Source organism: Sminthopsis crassicaudata, chromosome 3 (assembly GCF_048593235.1).
Source record: "Sminthopsis crassicaudata isolate SCR6 chromosome 3, ASM4859323v1, whole genome shotgun sequence".
NCBI lineage: Eukaryota > Metazoa > Chordata > Mammalia > Dasyuromorphia > Dasyuridae > Sminthopsis > Sminthopsis crassicaudata.
Window position 1 is genome coordinate 512,876,131 of NC_133619.1, and position 20,984 is coordinate 512,897,114.

A 20,984-nucleotide genomic window follows, 5' to 3' on the forward strand; every position below is an offset into this window, starting at 1 on the left:
TGTTTCAGTTACTACATTTGTGAAACAAGAATGTTACAGAAGATCAGTAAGCTCCCTCCCCGTTCTAATGATTTATGATTTTACAGCTAAGGGTGTAGTCCAGGAAGGGACAGAGGGTCAGGGATGAGGAACACTGAGGGGGAATTCCATATTTATCCATCTACTCCATAATAGGAGACTGTTTGTCTTTATTTTCTTGGCTCCATGGGAGACAGCTCCCTGGCCTGACTTCCTGGCTAGTCACCTAGTGTCAAGCCATATGGTCTTCCATTTGGAGTGGTATTCTCTTCTGATGATGGTAATTCAAGGTGGAGGCAATGGGGAACTAGGTCAGGCTCACTTAAAGTCCTTGGCTATGGGGAAAAGGTAACTCTCTCACTCTACCAGCATCCTGTCAATGGTCACAGTTCATATTCCTGCCTTCCTTTGGCGTAGCCTCAAACCATCCCAGCTGCTTCAGCCTTACAGTGTTTCTCTAGAAAACACATTTCCCAGCATAACTCAGTCATTCTCTTCAGAGCTAAACAACCAAGGAATTTTCAAACATAAAGTAAATCTTGTTGTAAACAGAGGCAAGTGCTTCATGTTCTGTCATCTTGGAGTCATGTAATCGCAGAGCTGGAAGGGACTTTGGATTGTAGAGTAAAGGATGTCAAGACTAGGATAATCTTAGAAAATAGGACATAGAATTTTAGCACTGGGTGAAAGAAATCAGTGATGGAGAACAGATTCACCAAATATGGGAAACATAGTGTTCAACAATAGTATTGGAAATTGTATTCAACAAAGCAGTTGACAAAGGTTCTCATACTTTTAGACAAAATGACATGTGGGCTACACAGTAGTAGAGTTAGATGTATTCATAACTGACTGAATTACAAGACCCCAGAAGTAGGTAGAAGACCATAGCTTTAGAACCAGAAAGTATCTTGGAATTCATTTCATTCATTCTCCTCATTTTACAGACGAGGTTCCTAAGGTCAGGAGAGGCTAAAGAATATACTTATGATCATACAGGTAGGAAGTGCCTGGTTGTCCTGACTCTTAACTATTGTATTCTTTCTAGTCTCTAATGAATAGGAAGTAGAGAGAAGACAGAGCAACAGAGATAAGAGAATGAGAGAAAGAGAAAGAAATAGAGAGAGTGAAGGAAACAGAGAGGAGAGGAGGGAAGGTAGGAAGAAAAAGAGTCAGAGAAAAAGGGAGGGAGGAAGCAGGGAAGGAGAGAGAGAAAGAGAGAGAGAGACAAGGAGGAGGAGAGGGAGAGGGAAGGAGACAGACAGAGAGAAGAAGAAGAAAGAGAGAGGAACAGAAGAAAAGAGGGGGGAGAGAAAGAAAGAAGGAGAAGAAGAAAAAGGGAGGGACAGTGAGACACAGAGAGATTTTCTCTGATCTATCTCAAACCCTCAGCCCTGGATGTTCAACATTTTGATGGAGGAGAGGGTTTATGTACAGGTACAAGTTGTATTAAATTACCTTTGAAGTCTCATGCTGCTCTGAGATTCTAATATTCTTAACCATAAAATGTAAAGTATCAGATCTCAAAGGCACAATAGAACAAAAAATTATCAATATGATATCTCCCCCATTAGGCTGTGAACTTCTTGAGAACAGGGATTGCCTTTTGCTTTTCTTTGCATCTTTAGCACTTAGCACTCAGTAGGTGCTTAACAAATGCTTATTGCTTGACTGAGAGTTGGAAGTTAGGATACAGAATTCTATCTAGATTGTGTATCTCCACTGTTATAATACACATTTACTTAGTGGATGAATGTGTGTTCAAAGGTCCCTTTGACCCCTACCATTTTGCTTCATTTTCCAAGATCCCTCCAATTTTGACATTTTTTTCTTTCTTATCCTCCTACTAGATTATAAGGATCATGTCTGATCTAAACGTATCTCTTTGAATGTTCAATATGGTACTGGGGGAAGATAAGTTGGGAAATAGTAATGGATCAATCAAGCTGGAGAAAAAGCCAAGTGCTGAGATAAAGAAATAGGACAGAATAGAACAAAGTGGAATGGAACAGTGATGGGATGGAATGGGATGGATAGGATGGGAGGGGAGGAAAGGAAAGTAAAGAGGGAAGAATATGGGAGGGGATGGGAAGAGCAAAGGGAAGAGAAAAGAAGGAAGGAAATGGGAGGGGAGAAGAGAGAGAAGAAAATAGGAGGGAAAGAAGGAAAGAGCAGTAAGCAGTAAGGGGATGAAATGGGAAGGGATGAGAAGCAGCATGGTCTAGTAGGAAAACAATTGTCTTTGACAGAAGATGAGTTCAAATTTCATCCTAAGTGCTTACTACTTGTATTCCTAAACTTAGCCTCCCTTGGTTCTCCATCTATAAAATAAGAATTTGGGACTAGAAAGATCCTGAAGTCTCTGCCAGCTCTATATCTATAACCTTATGTAAAGAAAAAGGGAAAAAGTCATCCTAAGACTTGGTGCTATTGATTGATAGTTATCATATTTAATGTACACATATATTGTATTTAAGATATACTTTAACATGTTTAACATGTATGAGACTACCTGTCATCTAGGGAAGGGGGTGGGGGGAAGGAAGGGAAAAGTTGGAACAGAAGTGATTGCAAGGGACAATGTTGAAAAACTACCCATGCATATGATCTGTCAATAAAAAGCTATAATAAAAAGACATTTATCATATTTACCTCAAAGAATAGATAAATGGAATTCCTGAATTGGAAAAGAATTAAAACTAGGCACCTTCTAAGGCTGGTTCCAGCTCTAGAATCTAGGATTCTGTGAGCAACTGAGTTTATGATAAGGAAGAACTTAAGGTCCTTGAGAACTTGCCTGATGATTAAGCTAATAAGAAATGGGCTGCCCCAAGATTCAAAGTATTTTTATTGTGGGTCGATTTGGAAATAATTTGCTAAGCTGCCCCATTCACCTACTTCAACAGTGAGATCCCCATCACCATTGGAGAGACCAAAGGGGAGTGTTACAACAGTTAGAAGGTGGACATAGGTGCTTGGTAAGCATCTTCTCAGCCCTGAGCATCATGTAGGAATGGCTCTGACCTGATCCTCTCTTTCTTTGACAGTATTCCCCCAAGTGCTGCTACGGAATCTGCGCCACCCCATCTTCCTCCTGGTGGTCTTGGCCCAGGTCAGCATGTCCTCCATGGTGGCTGGGATGGCCACCTTCCTGCCCAAATTCCTGGAGCGCCAGTTCTCTGTCACCGCTTCCTATGCCAACCTGCTCATTGGCAGTATCAGTATTCCTGGAGCCATCACAGGCATCATAACTGGAGGTGTCCTGGTTCATCGCTTCCATCTGAGCTCCAAACGCTGTGCAATTGTTGGAATAGTAGGAGCCTTTGCCTGCCTGATGCTTGGTCTGCCACTCTTCTTCATGGGCTGCCCTACCCACCATATCGCCAATATCTATGGCCCCAGGTAAGTAAGAGAGACTTCCTTGGCAGAAGCCAGGAGGGTGGTAGTTATCTCTGAAGTAGGAAGTGAGTAGCTCCACAAGATGCTACCTGCCCCCAAAATCTCTTCACTGGTCCCAGCCTTCTACTAGATCCAAAATTTCTCCAATTAGAGAATTCCTTTTGTTATTCAGTCATTTCATTCATGTCTGGCTCTTTGTGACTCCATTTTGGGGTTTTCTTGGCAAAGCACTGGAGTATTTTGCCATTTCCTTCTCTAAGATAATCTCTAGTTTAAGTCACAAAAGAAGGGCTGTTGCCTTCAGAAGACACCTGAAAAGGTACACCAAGAGATAGTAAATGTTTATTGATGCTTCTATAGCATTACAGCAGGGACAAATTAAAGTGAGCTATAACAGATGTTATTCCCCTGATGTCAGACTCTTGCTAGATTGGGAGCTTTGAGGGAGTGGGGGAGGGGGTCCTTATCTGAGAAAGGAAAGAGAGCTTTGGTGATGATGGTGATGGTATTTCTCCTGTCCCTCATCTTATCCAAACAGGGATTGCCATCATTCATATCACAAGAGAGGATTGAAATTCAAATCCATTCTGCTGGTGAAATCTAGTATTCATTCAACCCCCTTCAGACTGAGACCTGGGATTCAAGGTCTCTATGCTTTAACCCACCTTCCAGCCTTGTTTCTGTATGCTCTGCGTTCCAGTCAGGAAGAGTGACTTTTTTGGTCCCCTGTTTTTCCCTCTGCCCCCTATGCATCCCTGTTGCCTTCTGGAGGTTCTGACCTATTTGCCATCACTTATATTATTTTGGGACACTCTCTCACTATGAACCATCTACCTCTTAAAAATATAGCTCATATGTTACTTCTCGATCCCTTGGTCAGTAATGTACTAAACTTTGTATCCCTCTAAAATCCAGCACAGGGCTCCCACATGGAAGGCACTTAATAAATATTAGTTGAATATTATGATTTCTTATACCCTTAATATGCTCTAAGTACTGTTTCTTGTCTTTTAAGGGCAGGCTTTCTGGGTTTTATGAAGTGATTGTTCAGTGATATGAATAATAGCAGTGTATTCTCACTCTCAAAGAGAAGGCGATATATGCACAAATAATTGTTAGCTTAGAATTAATGGGACTTGGTAACTGAGAGAGAGGTGGGAGAGGGAGAAAACACCCAACCCCAAGATTTCATATATGGGCCATCTGTAAATGCCGTAGGCAGAAATGAGAGAAAGAAGATGAACTATTAGAATATAAAACATGTCACAAGTAGAAAGGGCATTAGATAGCTCTGCCTCCCACCTTCTACAAGAAGCCTTTCCTGATCCTCCTTAATTTTAGCATCTCTCCCCTGAGATTATTTCCAATTTATCCTGAATGTATCTTGTTTGCATGTGACACCCCTTTCCCCTTAGACTGAGCCATCTTGAGAGCAGGAACTATTTGGGGCATTTTTTTTTATCCTCAGCACTTGGCACAGATCCTTGAACATAGTAGGTTTTTAAATGCTTGTTGATTGACTGTCAATGAGGAAGCCATAGGTTAATGGGAGTTTGGAGGCCTTCCTCGCTTCAGCTCCACTTTGAGCTGTGAAATCTCCACAGAAGCTCCCCACTTAGGGAAGAAACAAAGCTTTTGTATAGCTTTGTAAAGCAGCCTAGTGTTCTATATTTGAGGATCACATCAGGATACTAATTCAATCCTCTCTCTCATCATATCAGTGAGAAGTAGGATTGTAAAGATCTTGGACCAGATCATGCTAAGAAGCTCTTGTTCCTGGGGGAATAGCCAGAGATCAGTCCCCTCCCTACCTGCCTTCTGTTTAACCATAGAGGAACAAGTTGTCCTTTCACTTTCACCATTTCCAGTCAGTTTAATTCTCTGTAACCTCCCCTCCAGCCATCCTCTCCTCCTGCACACCCTTCCCCCTACTACTTTGTCTCTGGTCTTTCCTCTTAGGCCCTTGAAAACTGTTGAGTCAGCTGCTAAAGTTAACATTCCTATCTTCTCCAGAAAGATTCCATGTCTCTTAGAGGCCCTTCTTTTTGTCTCAGATTTGGCTCTGATATCAGAACAGAATTTCCCAAACATCCCTGACCTTGGTCATAGAATTAAGGAATGCCAAAACTTAAAACAAAAACCTTGGAACACAGAACATAAGAGCAGCAAGAAGCCTTAGCACATAGAATATAAGAGCTAACAGGGACCTTAGAATATAGAATATAAAATCTCAGAGTTGAAAGAACTCCTTGAACATAGTTTCAGAAGAGCATGAAATGTTAGAACATATAAAGTAAGCTGTTAGAACCCATCCCCATCTTTCCTCCTTGAGTGTGCCCCTAACCAAGAGTTTGGAACTCTCATAAAAATAGAAATACTGTTGTTCAGTTTCAGTTGTATCTAGCTTGTTGTGACCCTATTTGGAGTTTTCTTGACAGAGATAATGGAATGTTTTGCCATTTCCTTCTCCAGCTTATTTTATGATGAGGAAACTGAGGCAAACAGGGTTAAGTGACTTGCGAAGGGTGACATAGCTACTTAAGTGTCTGAGACCAAATTTAAACTCAGATCTTCTCGACTTCAGGTCCAGCATTCCATCCACTGTGCCATTGAGCTGCCCAAAATATTGTTGTTGTTTGTCCTTGTTCTTGAAGAGAGCTATGGCATGAGGGAAGTTTTGCCATGACTTGCAAATAAATTGGATTTAGGTAAGGGAAGGCTGTGCAAGGTCATCCGCCTCAGTTTCTCCTTTGGAGCCATCTGTGTTCAGTTGGATATAGATCAGGATGACTGGAGATGCAGTAGGAGAGTTAGGCTTTTCTAAACTAAGGTTTTTTTTCTGGTCTCAGTGTGACTGAGGCAACACCCAAACAGTGATTAAGGCTAGGTAAAAAATTAGGAAAAGAATGGCCTCTCTTACCTGCTGAAAAAAAAAATTTAGTCTGGGAGGGGAAGATCTCAGCATTTCTGGCCAAAATAGAAACAATTGCTATGTACACTCACTCTGAGCTGTGACTTTGCATAGCTGATCCTCATTTATTCAATTTATTCCCTTTCTGCAATCCTCCAAGAAAACCTTCCCTCTCTAATTGGCCCCTGATGGGGTTCTCCCTTCCCTATCTTTCACAGAAAATGTCCCTCCTGCAAATAAAGATATTGTTACACTTCCTCCCTGAATCCATTGGTGCAAAAGCTGGAAATGTTAATTTATCCAAATGTGTTGATGGACTGACTGTGATACCTATTCTCCAGCACTTCCTGGGATGTGTCAGATTCCTCCCATGCCTTGGGGATATCCTGGATTCTGCATATCACTAGGGACCACCACCATTTCTAGGATGATGTATGTGATCATGGATCAGAGAATTTAGGATTTTAAAAATACTTCAGAGATCATGTAGTCTAAGCCTCTCATTTTTTCAGAGGAGGAAACTGAGGCACAAAGAAGGGATGAAATTTAATTACCTAGATTCATAGGGAGCATTGCCAAGATAAAACCCTCATTCCTTCAGCCCCAAAGCCAGTTTCCCACATTTCATTCTCTGCCTCTCTCATTGGAAGACCTGAGCCTTGGCCCTGCTTTTGAAAACTCTGGCAAAGATTTCTCTGGAAAACTCCCCTTCCTTGGGCAGCATCCCCTTGTCCAGTGCCACCTGGCTCTGGTCCCACCCACATAGAAAGTGGCAGCCAGTTTTTCCAGCTTCTGCCCCTCATCTCTTGTGTCAGACACGCCAAGACAGTTTTAGGCACATCAACAGTTTTTGTTTTGTTTCTTTTTTTTAATAAGAGAAAGAAGGCTTCGTGCCAGGATTTCTGTTCTCTGCCTTTCCCACTCCCTCTCCTGTAGGAATGTCATAACAACAGGGTGGCAGCAACTCACCTCCCTTTTGACCCCACCTGGTTTGCTCCTATCTGCCCTCCGAGGACAAGTGACCTGGAAAGACAAAAGACACTGAATCTGGAGACCAGACTCAGGGTTTAACATTCAGATGTCTGCTTCTTCTCTGTGTGACTTTGGACAAACCTCTCTAAACCTCCATTTTCTTGTCTGGAAAATGGGGCATACTGAAACCTACCTGGCGCTCTTCAGAGAATCACTGTACTTTGTAAACTTTGAGGTTCTGTAGGAATCAGAAACTCAGAACTGGGAATAACAGAGAGTTGCTGTGGCTTGCTCCAATTGTTAGACATCTGGTCAGATTCACTGCCCACTCAACCGGCTTGCTTCCTCAACCAGCCCCTGGGATACCTTCACCCTAAGGTCCTACCGTCACTGTGCTCCTCCCCTTCCCTGCCTGGCTTGGGGACCTATAACCTCCATCAGCATGGAGATGGAACAGGTGAGAAGAGGATAGCATCAAAGACAGCCCTCAGCAGCTGCTCTCTTCAGTCTCTCCCTTCCTCTTCTCTCCCTTTCCACTGTTCCTTCTAGCACTCTCATCTATTGGTAACCGATTCCCCTTTCATCTCGCACCCCTTCCACCTTCTTATGCTCACTGAAGCCCCCACATTCTTGGCTGCCTCTCCAAAGTTAGCTGCTCTTTCATTTTCAAACCCTGACATGAAGCCAGTTGGAGGAGCTGGCAAAAGCCTTGCTTGCTGTTTCAGATTCTCCCACCGTCATCAACAGTCAGCAATCCCTCTAAATCTCTCCTCCTCTAAAGCTGTCTCTGTTATGTCTTGGGATCTTGTTGCCATTGCCTTGAACCCTCAGATCACCCCTTCTCTTCCTCAACAAGTTTAGCAGCCGGCTCATGGGTTTCTCCAGTCCAGCCTCTACCTTCTTCGGATGTCCCGGTGTCCCAGTTCCTCAACATCCTCAAGTCCCATGCCCTCTGTCAGTATTCTACCCCCACCTAGGAATGACATCTTTAGTCCCAACCTCCCAATTTGGCTTAACTGCATTTGCCAGAATTCCAAGTTATAGTGATCATTATCATCAATCATTGTTGATCATTCATTATCACCCAAATCATCATCATCTCAGCTTCCTGTATTGGATACTTGCCCCCCTCCCTTTATCACCCCACAGACCACTAGCTATTTTGGTGAGTCTGGCTTTCCCAACCTGGCTTCCACCTACCCTTCATCCCAAACTCTTCAAGTTCCTCCGAATTTCTGAGAGTTTCAGAGTTGAAAGGCATCATGGGAACCCAATTAACCCCCACCTTTACAATCTCTCCAACAGCAGTCATTCACCTGGCCAGTACTTAAATACTTTCAATGATGGGGAACTCAATAATTAATGAGGTAGCCTATTGTAGTTTTGTACTATTCTGATTATTAGGAAACATGCTTCTCTTGAAGCAGAATCTGCTTCTCTGTAACTTCTATTCACAGTTCCACAGTTCTGTTCTGTGGAACCAAAAAGAACAAGTATAATCAGTCTTCAAATCATGACTGCTTTTTAGGTATTTCAATACCAGATCTTGAGCCCATTTGAGACAAAAATTAACTGTCCCTTCTACCTCCTCCTCTGCTTCCTCTTTCTTGTCCTTCTTTGTCTCCTCTCCCTCATTCTTCTCCTCCCTTCCCTACATTCAGGAGCATAAGGACTAGCCTATAACAGGCTCCCATGACAGGAAGTTCAAAACTTTAAGAAGGTGCTTAGCCTGTTGTGAGATAGCTCTAAATATTCCTTAAGTGGAATAGAAATCTGCCACCTTACATTTCTGTTTCTTTGATACTTGTATTTCTTTTTTTTCCCCTAAGGCAATTGCAGTTAAGTAACTTGCCCAGGGTTCCACATCCAGAAAGTGTTAAGTGTCTGAGGTCAGATTTGAACTCGGGGCCTCCTAACTTTGAGGTGATACTCTAGCCACCACACCAGAGAGCTGTATTCCTTAGCTGTCTTCTTGCCATCCCCACAGCTTCCTCCCACCCTCATTATGATACAGATTCCCCAATGTCCTATATACTCCTCCTTTCTCTTCTGTCTGATCTCCTCCAGGAAGCTTTGTCTGATTAACCTCACTAGTTTTACTTATTCTCTCATTGGACATTCCTTCAGAGTTTACAGGTTATTTATGTTGTATTTCTTAATTTTTTTCTGTTTTATGGCCATGTCCTGAGTACAATTCTTATCTCTTTTTCAGAGTCTGGACTCAAACCAGGAATTCACTGAGGGACTGTTTCTTACCAATTCTTAGACTCAGAGCTTCTTCAGGGCAGAATCTTATCATCTCTTATTAGGGTCCTTCTGAGGACAGACATGATGTCTGTCTTTCAGACCAGGGGCTCTCTGAGGGAAGGGGCTATGCCTTTCACCTTAAGCCAGAGATTCTTTAAAGACCTCTTTCCTTCTCCCTCCACTGCTCCTTTTAGCACCCATTCTAGAACTTTGCTGCAAAGGCCTCACCAGGACCTCCAGTACACACTCTCATCATGCCTCATGATGGTTCCCTCAAGAAGTCAGGAGATCTGAGTGTTAGTCAAACCTCAGCTCAGTTCAACAAGTATAAGCATTTCTTCTATGTCTTCTGTGTCTATCTCTTCTATTATTATTCATATATTCTCTCTGCTTCACTCTAAGAGACAATGGGTTTTAGATATAGTGGAAGGAGTGCTTGGCTTAAAGTCAGGAGAGATTGGTGTTCAGTTCCTATATTTGACATTAACTAAGCTGTGTGACCTTGGATTAGTCAAACAAGCTCTTCAAGCCTCAGTTTCCTTACCTGTAAAACAGAGAGAATATATTAAGTTGTGCACCCAAACGCTGTGATTATCCAATGAGATCATGTTTGCAAAGTACTTTGCAAATCTTAAAGCCCCTTATAAATATCACTTGCTTAATTATCATCACCTGAGTTTCCTTCTAGCTCTGATCAGGGGCAAAGGGTCTCAGGGCTTCATTGCTTCATCTGTAAAAGTCCTAGAGAAATCTGTATCTGAGAAAGTTCCTGCAGCTATGCTGGTTTGAGCTGCAGATAAACTGACCCCAGGTCAGTATATCTAGTATGTACCATCTAAGTAAGGAGTAATTTTCAATTACAAAACTTAGCAAAGATTTGTTTTGATGGTGGCTGTGCAAAAAGATTCAATAGCACATCAAGGATTCAAAATTATTTATGAAATGATGATACCTTCCCCAGATACAAGGCTACTCTGATTGATTCCTAAACGTTATCTTTAGCTAAATGTTTCATCTCTCTCAGCTCCAAACTAGGGGACTCTATAAGACTCTTTACTAAGAATTTGGCAGAATACAATGCCATTATCAATAATATTATTCTTATTCTCTCCCCATTTTTTATAATTAAGACTAGAAAAAGTATCTGAATTTCTGAGGTTATTGCTCTTTGGGAAATATTATTGGTATGGAAAAGATAGAAAACTTTGGAGGAACACTTATCATGGGAGGAAGAGCTGATCATGTGACATTGCTTTTTTTCCAGTACTTTTCCTGAAAATGAGGAATTCCCAAACTGTACCCAGCTGTGTTCCTGCTCCAAGAGTGATTTCAACCCTGTGTGTGACACCAGGAGCCACACTGAGTATATTACTCCCTGTCAGGCTGGCTGCACAGGGTTTCAAAGGGGTCCAGTTCCAGGTCAAGACTCTGTGAGTTTCCTTTAATGATCCCCCCTTCTCCCTCTCTCTTCTAATAGCTGAGGGGCAAGGGAGGGACAGAGAAAATATTGTTCCTTCACAGATTCTAGAGTTGGGAAAGGCCCTAGAGTTCACCTAATCTACCACGTAGCCAAACAAGACTCCTTCCTACAGACAAACAAGTACACAGTCAACATTTTCTTGAAGATCTCCAGTCCTGGGGACCTCACTAACACCTGAGGTGGCCCACTTCACTATAGACCAGCTGTCATTTTTCATGCTATTTCTAAGATTAAAGTTGATCCTATTTCCGGCAATTTTACACCAGGTTCTGCCTTCTAAAACAAGATTGAAGAAATCTAATTTTGCTTCCATATTTGAGATCTTCAAATACCTGCCAACAGCTATCATGTTCCCCTAAGTTTTCTCTTCTTTAAGTTAATTATCCTAATTTGTTTTAGTTAAGTTATGTATGATGATCAGAGCTGAGGTAAGAAGAGAGTGACCAAGGCTTGCTGGCATGTACTCTGAAGGTCCTTTGCCATCCCTGTTGTCTTCAAAAACGTTTATTTCAAAAATGTATATTTATTGGCATCCTTTTTGGGCTCCAGAGCTGAACATAGCATGCAGGTCTGGCCAGCCACAGCAGAAGACACCCCCTACTTAGCACAGGCCACTCTGGCCTTTAAGACAATCTGAGACCTCCTCAACTTTGTAGCTTCCATTTAACTGCAGACTTTCCATCAAACTTGCCATCCATTAAAACTCTCAGCTGTTTTTAGACTAATGCTGGCTAGCCAGGTCTCCCCCATCTTGTATATATCAAGTTAGTTTTCCAAACATAAGTATATGACTTTAGAGGTAACTCTATTGCATTTTATCTCATTATTTCTTCTTCTTTGTTTTTAATTTGGTGAGGCGATTGGAGTTAAGTGACTTGTCTAGGATCACAGAGCTAGTAAGTGAGGCTGAATTTGAACTCAGGTCTTCCTGTCTTCGGGGATGCACTGAACCATCTAGCTGCCTCATTGTATTACTTCTGACCCAACTTTCTGGCTCTTTGAGAGCTGTTTGGATCCTTAATCTGCCACTTAGTGTTAGATGTCCCTTCCCCAGCAATGACTGTGTCATCTGAAAGTCGAATAAGTATGCCTTCTCTGCCTATATCCAAGTCATTGATAAAAATGTTAAACAGCACAGGGGCAACTACTGATCCCTGAGGAACTCCACTAGAGACCTCCTAAGCCAAGTTGTCATGGAACTGTCAGTGACTACTCTTTGAAAGCAGTCATTGAAGCCATTCTAAATCCACCTAATTGTGTTATTCTGTAGCCAAAGTCTCCCCATTTTCTCCACAAGGATAACTTAAGACGCTTTGCTCAACATTGTACTAAAATTTATGTAAATTATATCTATGACATCCCCGGATAACTCAGTCAAAGAAAGAAAGGAAAAAAAAAAGGAAATGGGGTTAATCTGGCATGATCCATTATAATAAAATTCTTTGGGATCTAGAGAACTAGTAAACATCCTTTTCATATAAATACATTGTAGAAATTTTCCATGAATTAAAGTCAAACTGATTGGTCTAGGGGCAGCTAGGTGGCACAGTGGATAGAGCACCAGCCCTGAAGTCAAGAGGATCTGGAACTGGTCTCAGATACTTAACACTTCCTAGCTGTGTGACCCTGGGCAAGTCACTTAACCCCAACTGCCTCAGCAAAAAATAAAATATAAATTAAAAATAAATTTTAAAAACTACTTGGTCTATAGTTTACAGACTCTGTTCACTTCCTTTTTAAAAATTGGCAGTATTTTTTTTTTCTTCTTTGGTCATAGAGTTTGGTCTTTATTTAGTCTTGCCACTTGTGAAAAATAAGTCCACCTTGAATCCCAGTGTGCCATAGCTATCTAAGAAGCTAATGCAGTTAAGATGTTAAATAAAGTCAATAATCATTTATTAACTTCTACTATGCTAGGCACTGTGCTAAGTCCTGGAGATACAAAGAATGGAAAAGACAGCTCTGTCCTCAAGGAGCTCATGATTTAATAGTTAAGTGATTTGTCCAGAATTACACAGCAATTAAGTCTGGGAACAGATCCAAGTGAAAGAATCTTTGCATTCTACCATAATTATTTTACATATTCAAAATTTATATTTATATTAAAATATTCAAAATAGTATAAATAAATAAGAATAAATAAATAAGAAGTTATTCTAAAAAACCTCTAGGAGGCACTGTGATAAACTAGGGCACTGCCTCAGTGGTTTTTAGCTACATAATATCTGAATCTTGAGGCAACATGTTACAATTGAAAAACTATTGACTTTAGTGTCAGAAGACTGGTCCAAATCCAGCCTCTGACGCCTACATGAGCAAGTCATGTGAATTCTTTGACCTCAACTTCCTCAACTGTAACATAAGAGAAGCTGGACTAGACATGCTCAAAAATGGTTAAATTAGATTGAACTAGATGGGGCCCCCTGGCTTTAGCCTCTAGAATATCTTCCTGTTGTGGAGACATTGTACTGAAACAGTGTAAGATTAAAATATACTGTTGCAGTGTTCTGACCAAGAATAATAGAATATATCTGTGTTTACAGAGAGAGTTAAGAGTTTGCTGAGGATGTTTCAGAATAGTCAGAAATTGACTGTAATTGGTTCCCATACTGTCCAACCCAGGAGGGGTCACTCCAGATTTATCTTCAAGAGAATATCCAAGAGTAGGGAGAGCCTGGAGACATCATCTAGTCCAGGGATTATTCATCTGTGTGTGTGTGTGTGTGTGTGTGTGTGTGTGTGTGTGTGTGTGTGTGTTTATCAACCTCTTCAGCAGTCTGGTGGGGAAGAAAGAAGGGGGAAGAGAGAAAGAAGGAGAGAGAAAAGGGAGGGAGGGAAGAAGAGAGGAAAGAGGGAGGGAGAGAATGGAGTGAGGAGAGAAGGGAGATATGGGGGAAGATGGGAGAGAGAGAGGAAAGAATGGGAGAAAGAAGGAGGGAGGGAGAGAGAAAGAGGAAGGAAGGAATACATGGGGGAAAGAGAAGTAGAGAGAGGGAATAAGGAGAGAGACAGAGAGAGGAGAGAGAGTTCTGATAATTCTTTAGCAGCTCTTGTTTCTCCTTTTATTAGAATCATGTTTTTCAACATGTTTTGCTTTTTTCCCCGATATCTGCCTTCCCACTGAAGTCTCTAAGCATATTAAAATAGAAATTGATTTAATTGGAAGAATCTTAGTTCTTCTTAGAACTTCTCTACATCAAAGCATCATCCTTTACAATAAATGCTGGCACAGAAACTGCCATTATCTCTATAGTGGCATTTTTATAAACATTTCACAAGGCCACTGCAATATAAGATGACATGTTCTTGGAAGTAATTTTCTTCTTGCCTTTGGATGAACCACAAAACTAGCTCCACCAATTCCTTTCTTTGTGTCTCTAAGAAGATCCTGTAAGCCGTCCCTTTTTGTCTTCCTGTCTTCTGGTTTAATCATAATGAAAATGTCAAATTGATGCTTCAGTTCTTCTATTAGTTCATTTGTTCTTTAGTCAATGGACAAGAATATCACTTGTAGAACATCAACAGATAAGCTAATATTTAGAGATGATAAAACAATTGTATGATTCTCAGCACTCTAAACTCCCCTTGATGATGGTGATGATGATAGCTTGCATGTGTACAGTACTTTAAGGTTTATAGAGTGTTCTACTTATATTAACAAAGATTGTGCCACTGGAGTAAGCAAGTTCTATCATTCCATTTTACAGATATGGAAACTGAGTCTGAAAGCAATTGAATAACTTGATGAGGTTCACACTAGTAGCCATCCTCCTGATTTCAAGCTCAGCCCTTTATTCTGTGCCATGTAATAATCCTTTTCTGTTCTGCCACTGCCACCATGGAGAGAAAAGAACTACAAAGAACTGTAGGATATTTTGATTTTTTTTTCTTTGTTTCATGAATTTTCATGGACACAGAATTCATGGCCAAGTGGGCCAAGCTTCTTGTGATGAACCTCTCTGTACATGCATGGACAGAGAACTAGATTTGGTTTTAGGGAGCTCTGGGTTCAAATCCCATATTTCCTAGTTATATGAACTTACTTAATCTCTATGCCTCAGTTTCCTCGTCTGTAAAAGGAGGTTGAAATTCAGGGTCCCTAAGGTTTCTTCCAACTCCAAATCTATACTCTGATGACACTAAGATAAGCTGACCATCTATTGACAGATACTTCTTAAAATATTTCTAACACAGCAGAACCTGTCTGGGCTCATATTTCAATGGCCTATCCTTTATTAAACTAGGGGGACTCAAAGTGTGAGTATAGACTTTAGAGGAAGAAGAAATCATGATGGGTAAGAGTAGCCAGTAAAGGCTTCTATGAGAAGCTGAAGCTTAAGCTAAGTCTTGAAGAATAGAAAAGATTATAGAAAAGAAGAGATGATAAGAAAGGAAACTGACCTAGATGATGTAATATTGAGTAATTAAAAGGGAGGAACCATTATAGGATGAGTCTCTTCAACTACTTGAATTTGAGCATGAGAAAGGGTTATCATGTAGAAAAGGGATTAGCTTTGTTCTGCCTGACCCCAGAGGGACTAGAAATATTAGAGAGGTAGATTTGGGCTCAATAGGAAAAAATACTTGCTCTACCAATCAGAACTATTCAAAAAAATGAGCTACCTTGGAAGGTAATAAGGTAACTCTCCCTGGAAGCATTCAAGAAGAGGCTGGGTGAATATTTGACATTTTAATGAGATTATTGCTCAGGTACAGCTTTGACAGTCAAAGTGAGAGAGAGAAAGAGAAAAGAGGGCTCTGGATTATGTGATGAGCAATGAAGTATATGTCTTGAGCCTTTGTAGGGAAGGATAGTATCAAATTAATATGAATTTTGGGAGGTAGGAAAATATAAAATGATTCTTTTCATCTCTCCCTCACTTTGGTTGGAAGAGGAAATAGTTTATTATTAGAAAAAAGCAAATCTAGCAGAATTAGGGACCAAAAAAAAAAAAAATTGACCAGGGGATTCTGGGAGTCATGGTTGGGTAGGATTCATAGACTGGAGATATTTAGTAAGAAAGTACAAGGAAAAATTCCAGTGGCTCAGCTCCAAGAAAGAATTGGCACCTTAGGAAGATGATGTAGTACAGGAAAGTGCAAGGGCCAATGCAGAATCCTTTATCCAGGTGCAGTAGTATCCCCAATACCTTTCTCTCACCCCAAGAACTCTCCTTTTCTTCTCTAGGTTATTTATACCAATTGCAGCTGCCTCCTTTCAGGAATTAGGAAGAATTCGGTCATCTCTGGTTCCTGTGAATCATCCTGTAGTCATCTGGTGATTCCCTTCATGCTCCTCATCAGTTTTGGAAGTGCTGTGGCCAGTCTCACTCACACACCTTCCTTCATGCTCATCCTAAGGTAATGAAACACATACTTGGTTAGATTGTGCATCCCACAGGTTGGGGGTACATATCACTGTACAATTGGGACAATTACACATATTATGATAAAGGCAACATTGGATGCAAGGGATAATATATAGCTTATTGAATGGAAAAAATTCCCAAGTTGAGAATAAGCTAACAGAAATGTCTATTTGGAAGAAATATGATAGATCACATAGTATAGCAGAAATAGGTATGAATCTGGAGGTAGAAGATTTAAGTTCAATACCTAACTTTGACATTTCCTGACCATTGAACTTGGATAAGTCACATCTTCTTAAGGTCTCATTTTCCTTATCTGTAACGTGAGGATAATGATCCTTGCATTTACTACCTGCTTTGAGGAAAGTACTTAATAGACTCTATAGCTTTATAGAAATGGAAACTATTGTTATATTAGGTAAGGAATTGGACTATCAGTTAATAGACATATGATTTATTTTTATTTTTATAGTATTTTGATTTTCTAATTACATGCAAATATAGTTTTTAACACAAACCTTTGCAAATCCTTATGTTCCAAATTTTTCTCTCTCTCCTCCCCACATCCTAAAATAGCAAGCAATGTGAGATAGGTTAAACATGTGCAATTCTTCTGAACATATTTCCATATTCATCAAGCTGAGCAAAAAGAGAGAGAGAGAGAGAGAGAGAGAGAGAGAGAGAGAGAGAGAGAGAGAGAGAGATCAAAAGAAGGAAAACATGAGAAAGGAAAAAAAACCAAGCAAACAAACAAACAACAACAAAAAGGTGAAAATACTGTTCACCTTCAGTCTCCATAGTTCTTTCACTGGATATGGATGTCATTCTCCATCACAAATTCATTAGAATTGCTTTGAATCACCTCCTTGTTGAACAGAGCCAAAACCATCATAGTTGATCATCACATAATTTTATTGTTACTGTGTACAATATTCTCTTAATTCTGTTCACTTCACTTAGCATCAGTTCATATAAGACCAGACTTTTCTGAACTCAGCTTGCTTATCATTTCTTACAGAGCAATAATATTCCATAATATTCACATATCATAATTTATTCAGCCATTCTCCAATTGATGGGCACCCACTCAGTTTTCAAATCCTTGCCACTACAAAAAAGGGCTGCTACAAACATTTTTTGTACATGGGTCTTTTCCCCTCTTTTATGATCTCTTTAGAATAAAGACCCAGTAGAGATACTTTGATTTATAAAGGTTATGCAGTTATAGCCCTTTGGGCATAGCTCCAAATGGGTAAATCATTTATTTCCTAATTACCACCCAGCAATTAGGAGACCCACATTTAGTCCTCAGAAAACAAATCGCATTAATTCACTGTGAAGTCATTGATGAATAAATAAATGATACAAATAGATGAATTAAAAAATCAATGAATAAGTTTTTAAATGAACAAATTAATAAAATGAGTTAACGAATAAACAGATAAACAAATTTAATTCCTACATAACGTTGGCCAAGTCATTCAACTTGCATGGGGAAATTTTGTTTTCTTTATTTATAAAATGAGGGGGCTGATCTAGATGTTCTCTAAGCTTCTTTCCAGCTCTAGATTTATGAGCTTCTTTTCATCTGCAGGTTCTAGTTGTCAGCAAGGAAGGGGTAACCCAGTGGTCAAAATTGGACAGGAGGGTCAGACTCTTGCATAGAATCTCAGAATTAAGGAGCATCTAGTCCAAGCCCACCCTGAAATAAATGCCTGCTTTAAACTACCCCATGATAGCAATCATCCAGTTTTTGTTCATGAGGCTTGGAGAGAGCAAACTCACTATTTCTCACTTCTGGGTAAGGAAGTTTTTTTTTCATACATGAAACTAAAAATTTCATACATGAAATTTTCAACCATGAAAATTGCCTCCCTACAGCTTCCACCAATCATTCATACTCTTTCCCCAATAAGATCAAGCAGAATGTTTCATCTATTTTCTTTGTGACAACTCTTCAAAAACCTAAAAGTACTTATTATGCTTCCCTAAGTTTTCTTACTCCTTTTCTGCCTTTGGTTTGCAGGGGAGTGAAGAATGAAGACAAGTCACTGGCTATTGGAATCCAGTTTATGTTGCTGAGAATTCTAGGTAAAAATAAAAACTGAGTGGGGTAGAATGGGTTATGGAGTTAGAGGCAAGGGGAAAAGATGTGGGAAGAGAAAGAGGAGGGAACAATGTAGAGGAGAAATATATACATAGTGTTCTTTTTTTTCTAACTTTCTTTTTTTATTATAGCTTTTTATTTACAAGATATATGCATAAGTAATTTTTCAGCATTGACAATTGCAAAACCTTTTATACATAGTGTTCTAATCAGTATTTGGGAGACCAAAGGTATCATGAATTCTTAGACTTCTCAGTATCTAAAGAGCTCATCTGATTGAGAAAGGTAACAATATATAATAGTAGCCAGGGAGGTAGGAGTCTCATTGACTTGTTCTGGCCCTACCATTCATTCACTATGAAATTCTTAATATCTTACTTCTCTCCTCTGGGACTCAATTTCTCCATCTATAAAATATGTTTAGTTTTTACATGGTACCTCACAGGAGAGAGATGTCTTAGAAATAAGAGCAAATCCAGTTCAATAAACCTTTATTAAACACCTATTTGTAACAATGAAACTGCAAACCAGAAAACAATGCAAACTTTGCCCCCAAAGAGCTTATATTTTACTCAGGGAATAATATATCACTATGTATGATATACATGGCAATGTGATGAGAAGACAGAAAGGGCCACTTCCTACAGTGGTGAAGTTGAGTGCAGAGAGATCATGGGAGCCTCCATGGAGGGAATGACTGAGACTTAAAGGAAAAGAAGGCAGTAAGTTTGATATGGAAAGAAACCTGGATTTGGAACCAGACAGTTTAGATTCACTGGATTCAGACAGGCTGGATTCTGCTACTTGTTTGCTGTATGAACCAAGCAGAAGCAACCAAGGAGCCTGGATTTAATCAAAAGACTTAGTTCAAATCCCAGCTCTGCCATTTACTTCCTGGGTAACCTTGAAGAAATCACTTCACTTCTCAGGGACTCATATTTCTCATCTGTAATATGAGGAAATTGGACTCTGTGACCTCAGAGATTCCAATACTGAATCCATGATGCTTCTCTGACATTTTCACCATCTATACATGAAGGACTCTAAAATCCCTTCTACCCTTAAGCTTTTATAAATATGAAGAGGAAAAAAAAATATTAAGTACTCCCCGTGTATCAGGCTGTGTGCTAAATGCTGGGGTTACAAAAAGAAGAATGAGGTAGTCCTTGATGTCTGAGTTCTAACACAGAGGCAGGGTCCAGCTGCAAGGCAGATGGAAGGCCCCAGGGGTTCTTGGTTGATAGGAAGGTTATATGAAAATGGCTGAGATTTTTGCCTTCTTAGCTGGATGTTGCTGTATCTTCCCATACTCTTTTCCATGAAAGATAACCCAAAGTCCCTACATTGATAGCAAATCAATGGTAGAACAGCCCATTTTGACTCTGAGCTCAACTGATGGATATCAGCAGAGACAGACAAAGGGCAGCATTCAGAGCCTGCTTCTTGCTAGGCCTAATGCATAAGGCAGGATAAGTCCCCACTATGTATTCCAGTACTTTGTTTATCTGTGATCATAGGTACAAATGAGTAGCTATGATTATTAAATGTCCTTTACCTTTGAAAGCATGGCCTTTATTTCACAAAGATACTTTTCTTAATATATCTCAGGGAAGGTGTCTATAGTATGTCTCTTGGTAAAATATCCAGTATCTCTCAATACTTATTGGATTAATATCTAATTTAAATTCTTCTCACTGTTTTCCATTCACTGAAAGGAATCAGAGAATAGTTACTCATTACCATCACTCGAAGGAATAGAATGAGTCCCAGCCCTCAGAGAGCCTTCAATTTTAGAGGAAGACATAGCTCCTGCCCTCTCAAAGCCTGTGGTCTGAGAGGGAGAAAATGTCCCTATATTCAAGGATCCCTGAGCTCCAAGAAGAACAAAGTCCTTACCTTCCAAAAACTCCCTGAATCTGAGAAAGCCTTCCCTCAGAGTAATCATTCCCTAGATATCTCATCCCCGGCCTCTGATCAGTGGCTTGGAATGGGTGCACCTATGGTCCCCATTTACCCCCAGGGAGGAACAGCAGATTCCCATAGGCCTGAATTAGATAGCACTGCTTATACTATCTACATTTTTTCCTACAGCCTGGATGCCCAGTCCTGTGCTCCATGGCAGTGCCATTGACACTGCCTGTGTTTTCTGGGCCAATACTTGTGGAATGCGGTCCCTTTGTCGATACTATGACCATGACCTCCTCAGGCATCGGTGAGTCCCACAGTCTGGGTGTGATGAGAAAGAAGGGGGAAGGAGAGAGGGAGAAGACAGAGGGGAGGGAAGAAGTGGGAAGAGAAGAAAATGAAAGACTCTCTGGAATAAATCCTACTCAGCTTGTCTAAAACAGGGATTTTAATCCCAAATTCTGACCCAGGTTGGATTTTATAGATAAATGATGGGTTTTGAGAAGAGGAGGAATAAGGCATTGAGTTATTCAAAAAGATAGCTCTTGTTATCATGTACAGGATGAATTGGGGGGA

At 40.3% G+C, this 20,984-nt stretch overlaps 1 protein-coding gene across 2 annotated transcripts in view; it reads left to right on the plus strand.

Moving 5' to 3' along the window:
• Positions 1-20,984, plus strand: part of SLCO2B1 (solute carrier organic anion transporter family member 2B1) — an 83,405-nt gene that overhangs the window by 57,940 nt on the left and 4,481 nt on the right. The window contains exons 9-13 of one of the 2 annotated variants that reach the window (XM_074304076.1): positions 3,066-3,420; positions 10,812-10,977; positions 16,216-16,388; positions 18,423-18,487; positions 20,595-20,715. In XM_074304076.1, the coding sequence (XP_074160177.1) occupies positions 3,066-3,420; positions 10,812-10,977; positions 16,216-16,388; positions 18,423-18,487; positions 20,595-20,715 (880 nt within the window). Of the gene's footprint in view, positions 1-3,065; positions 3,421-10,811; positions 10,978-16,215; positions 16,389-17,990; positions 18,129-18,422; positions 18,488-20,594; positions 20,716-20,984 lie in introns of those variants that run through there. The other variant, XM_074304077.1, reaches the window with a different exon arrangement.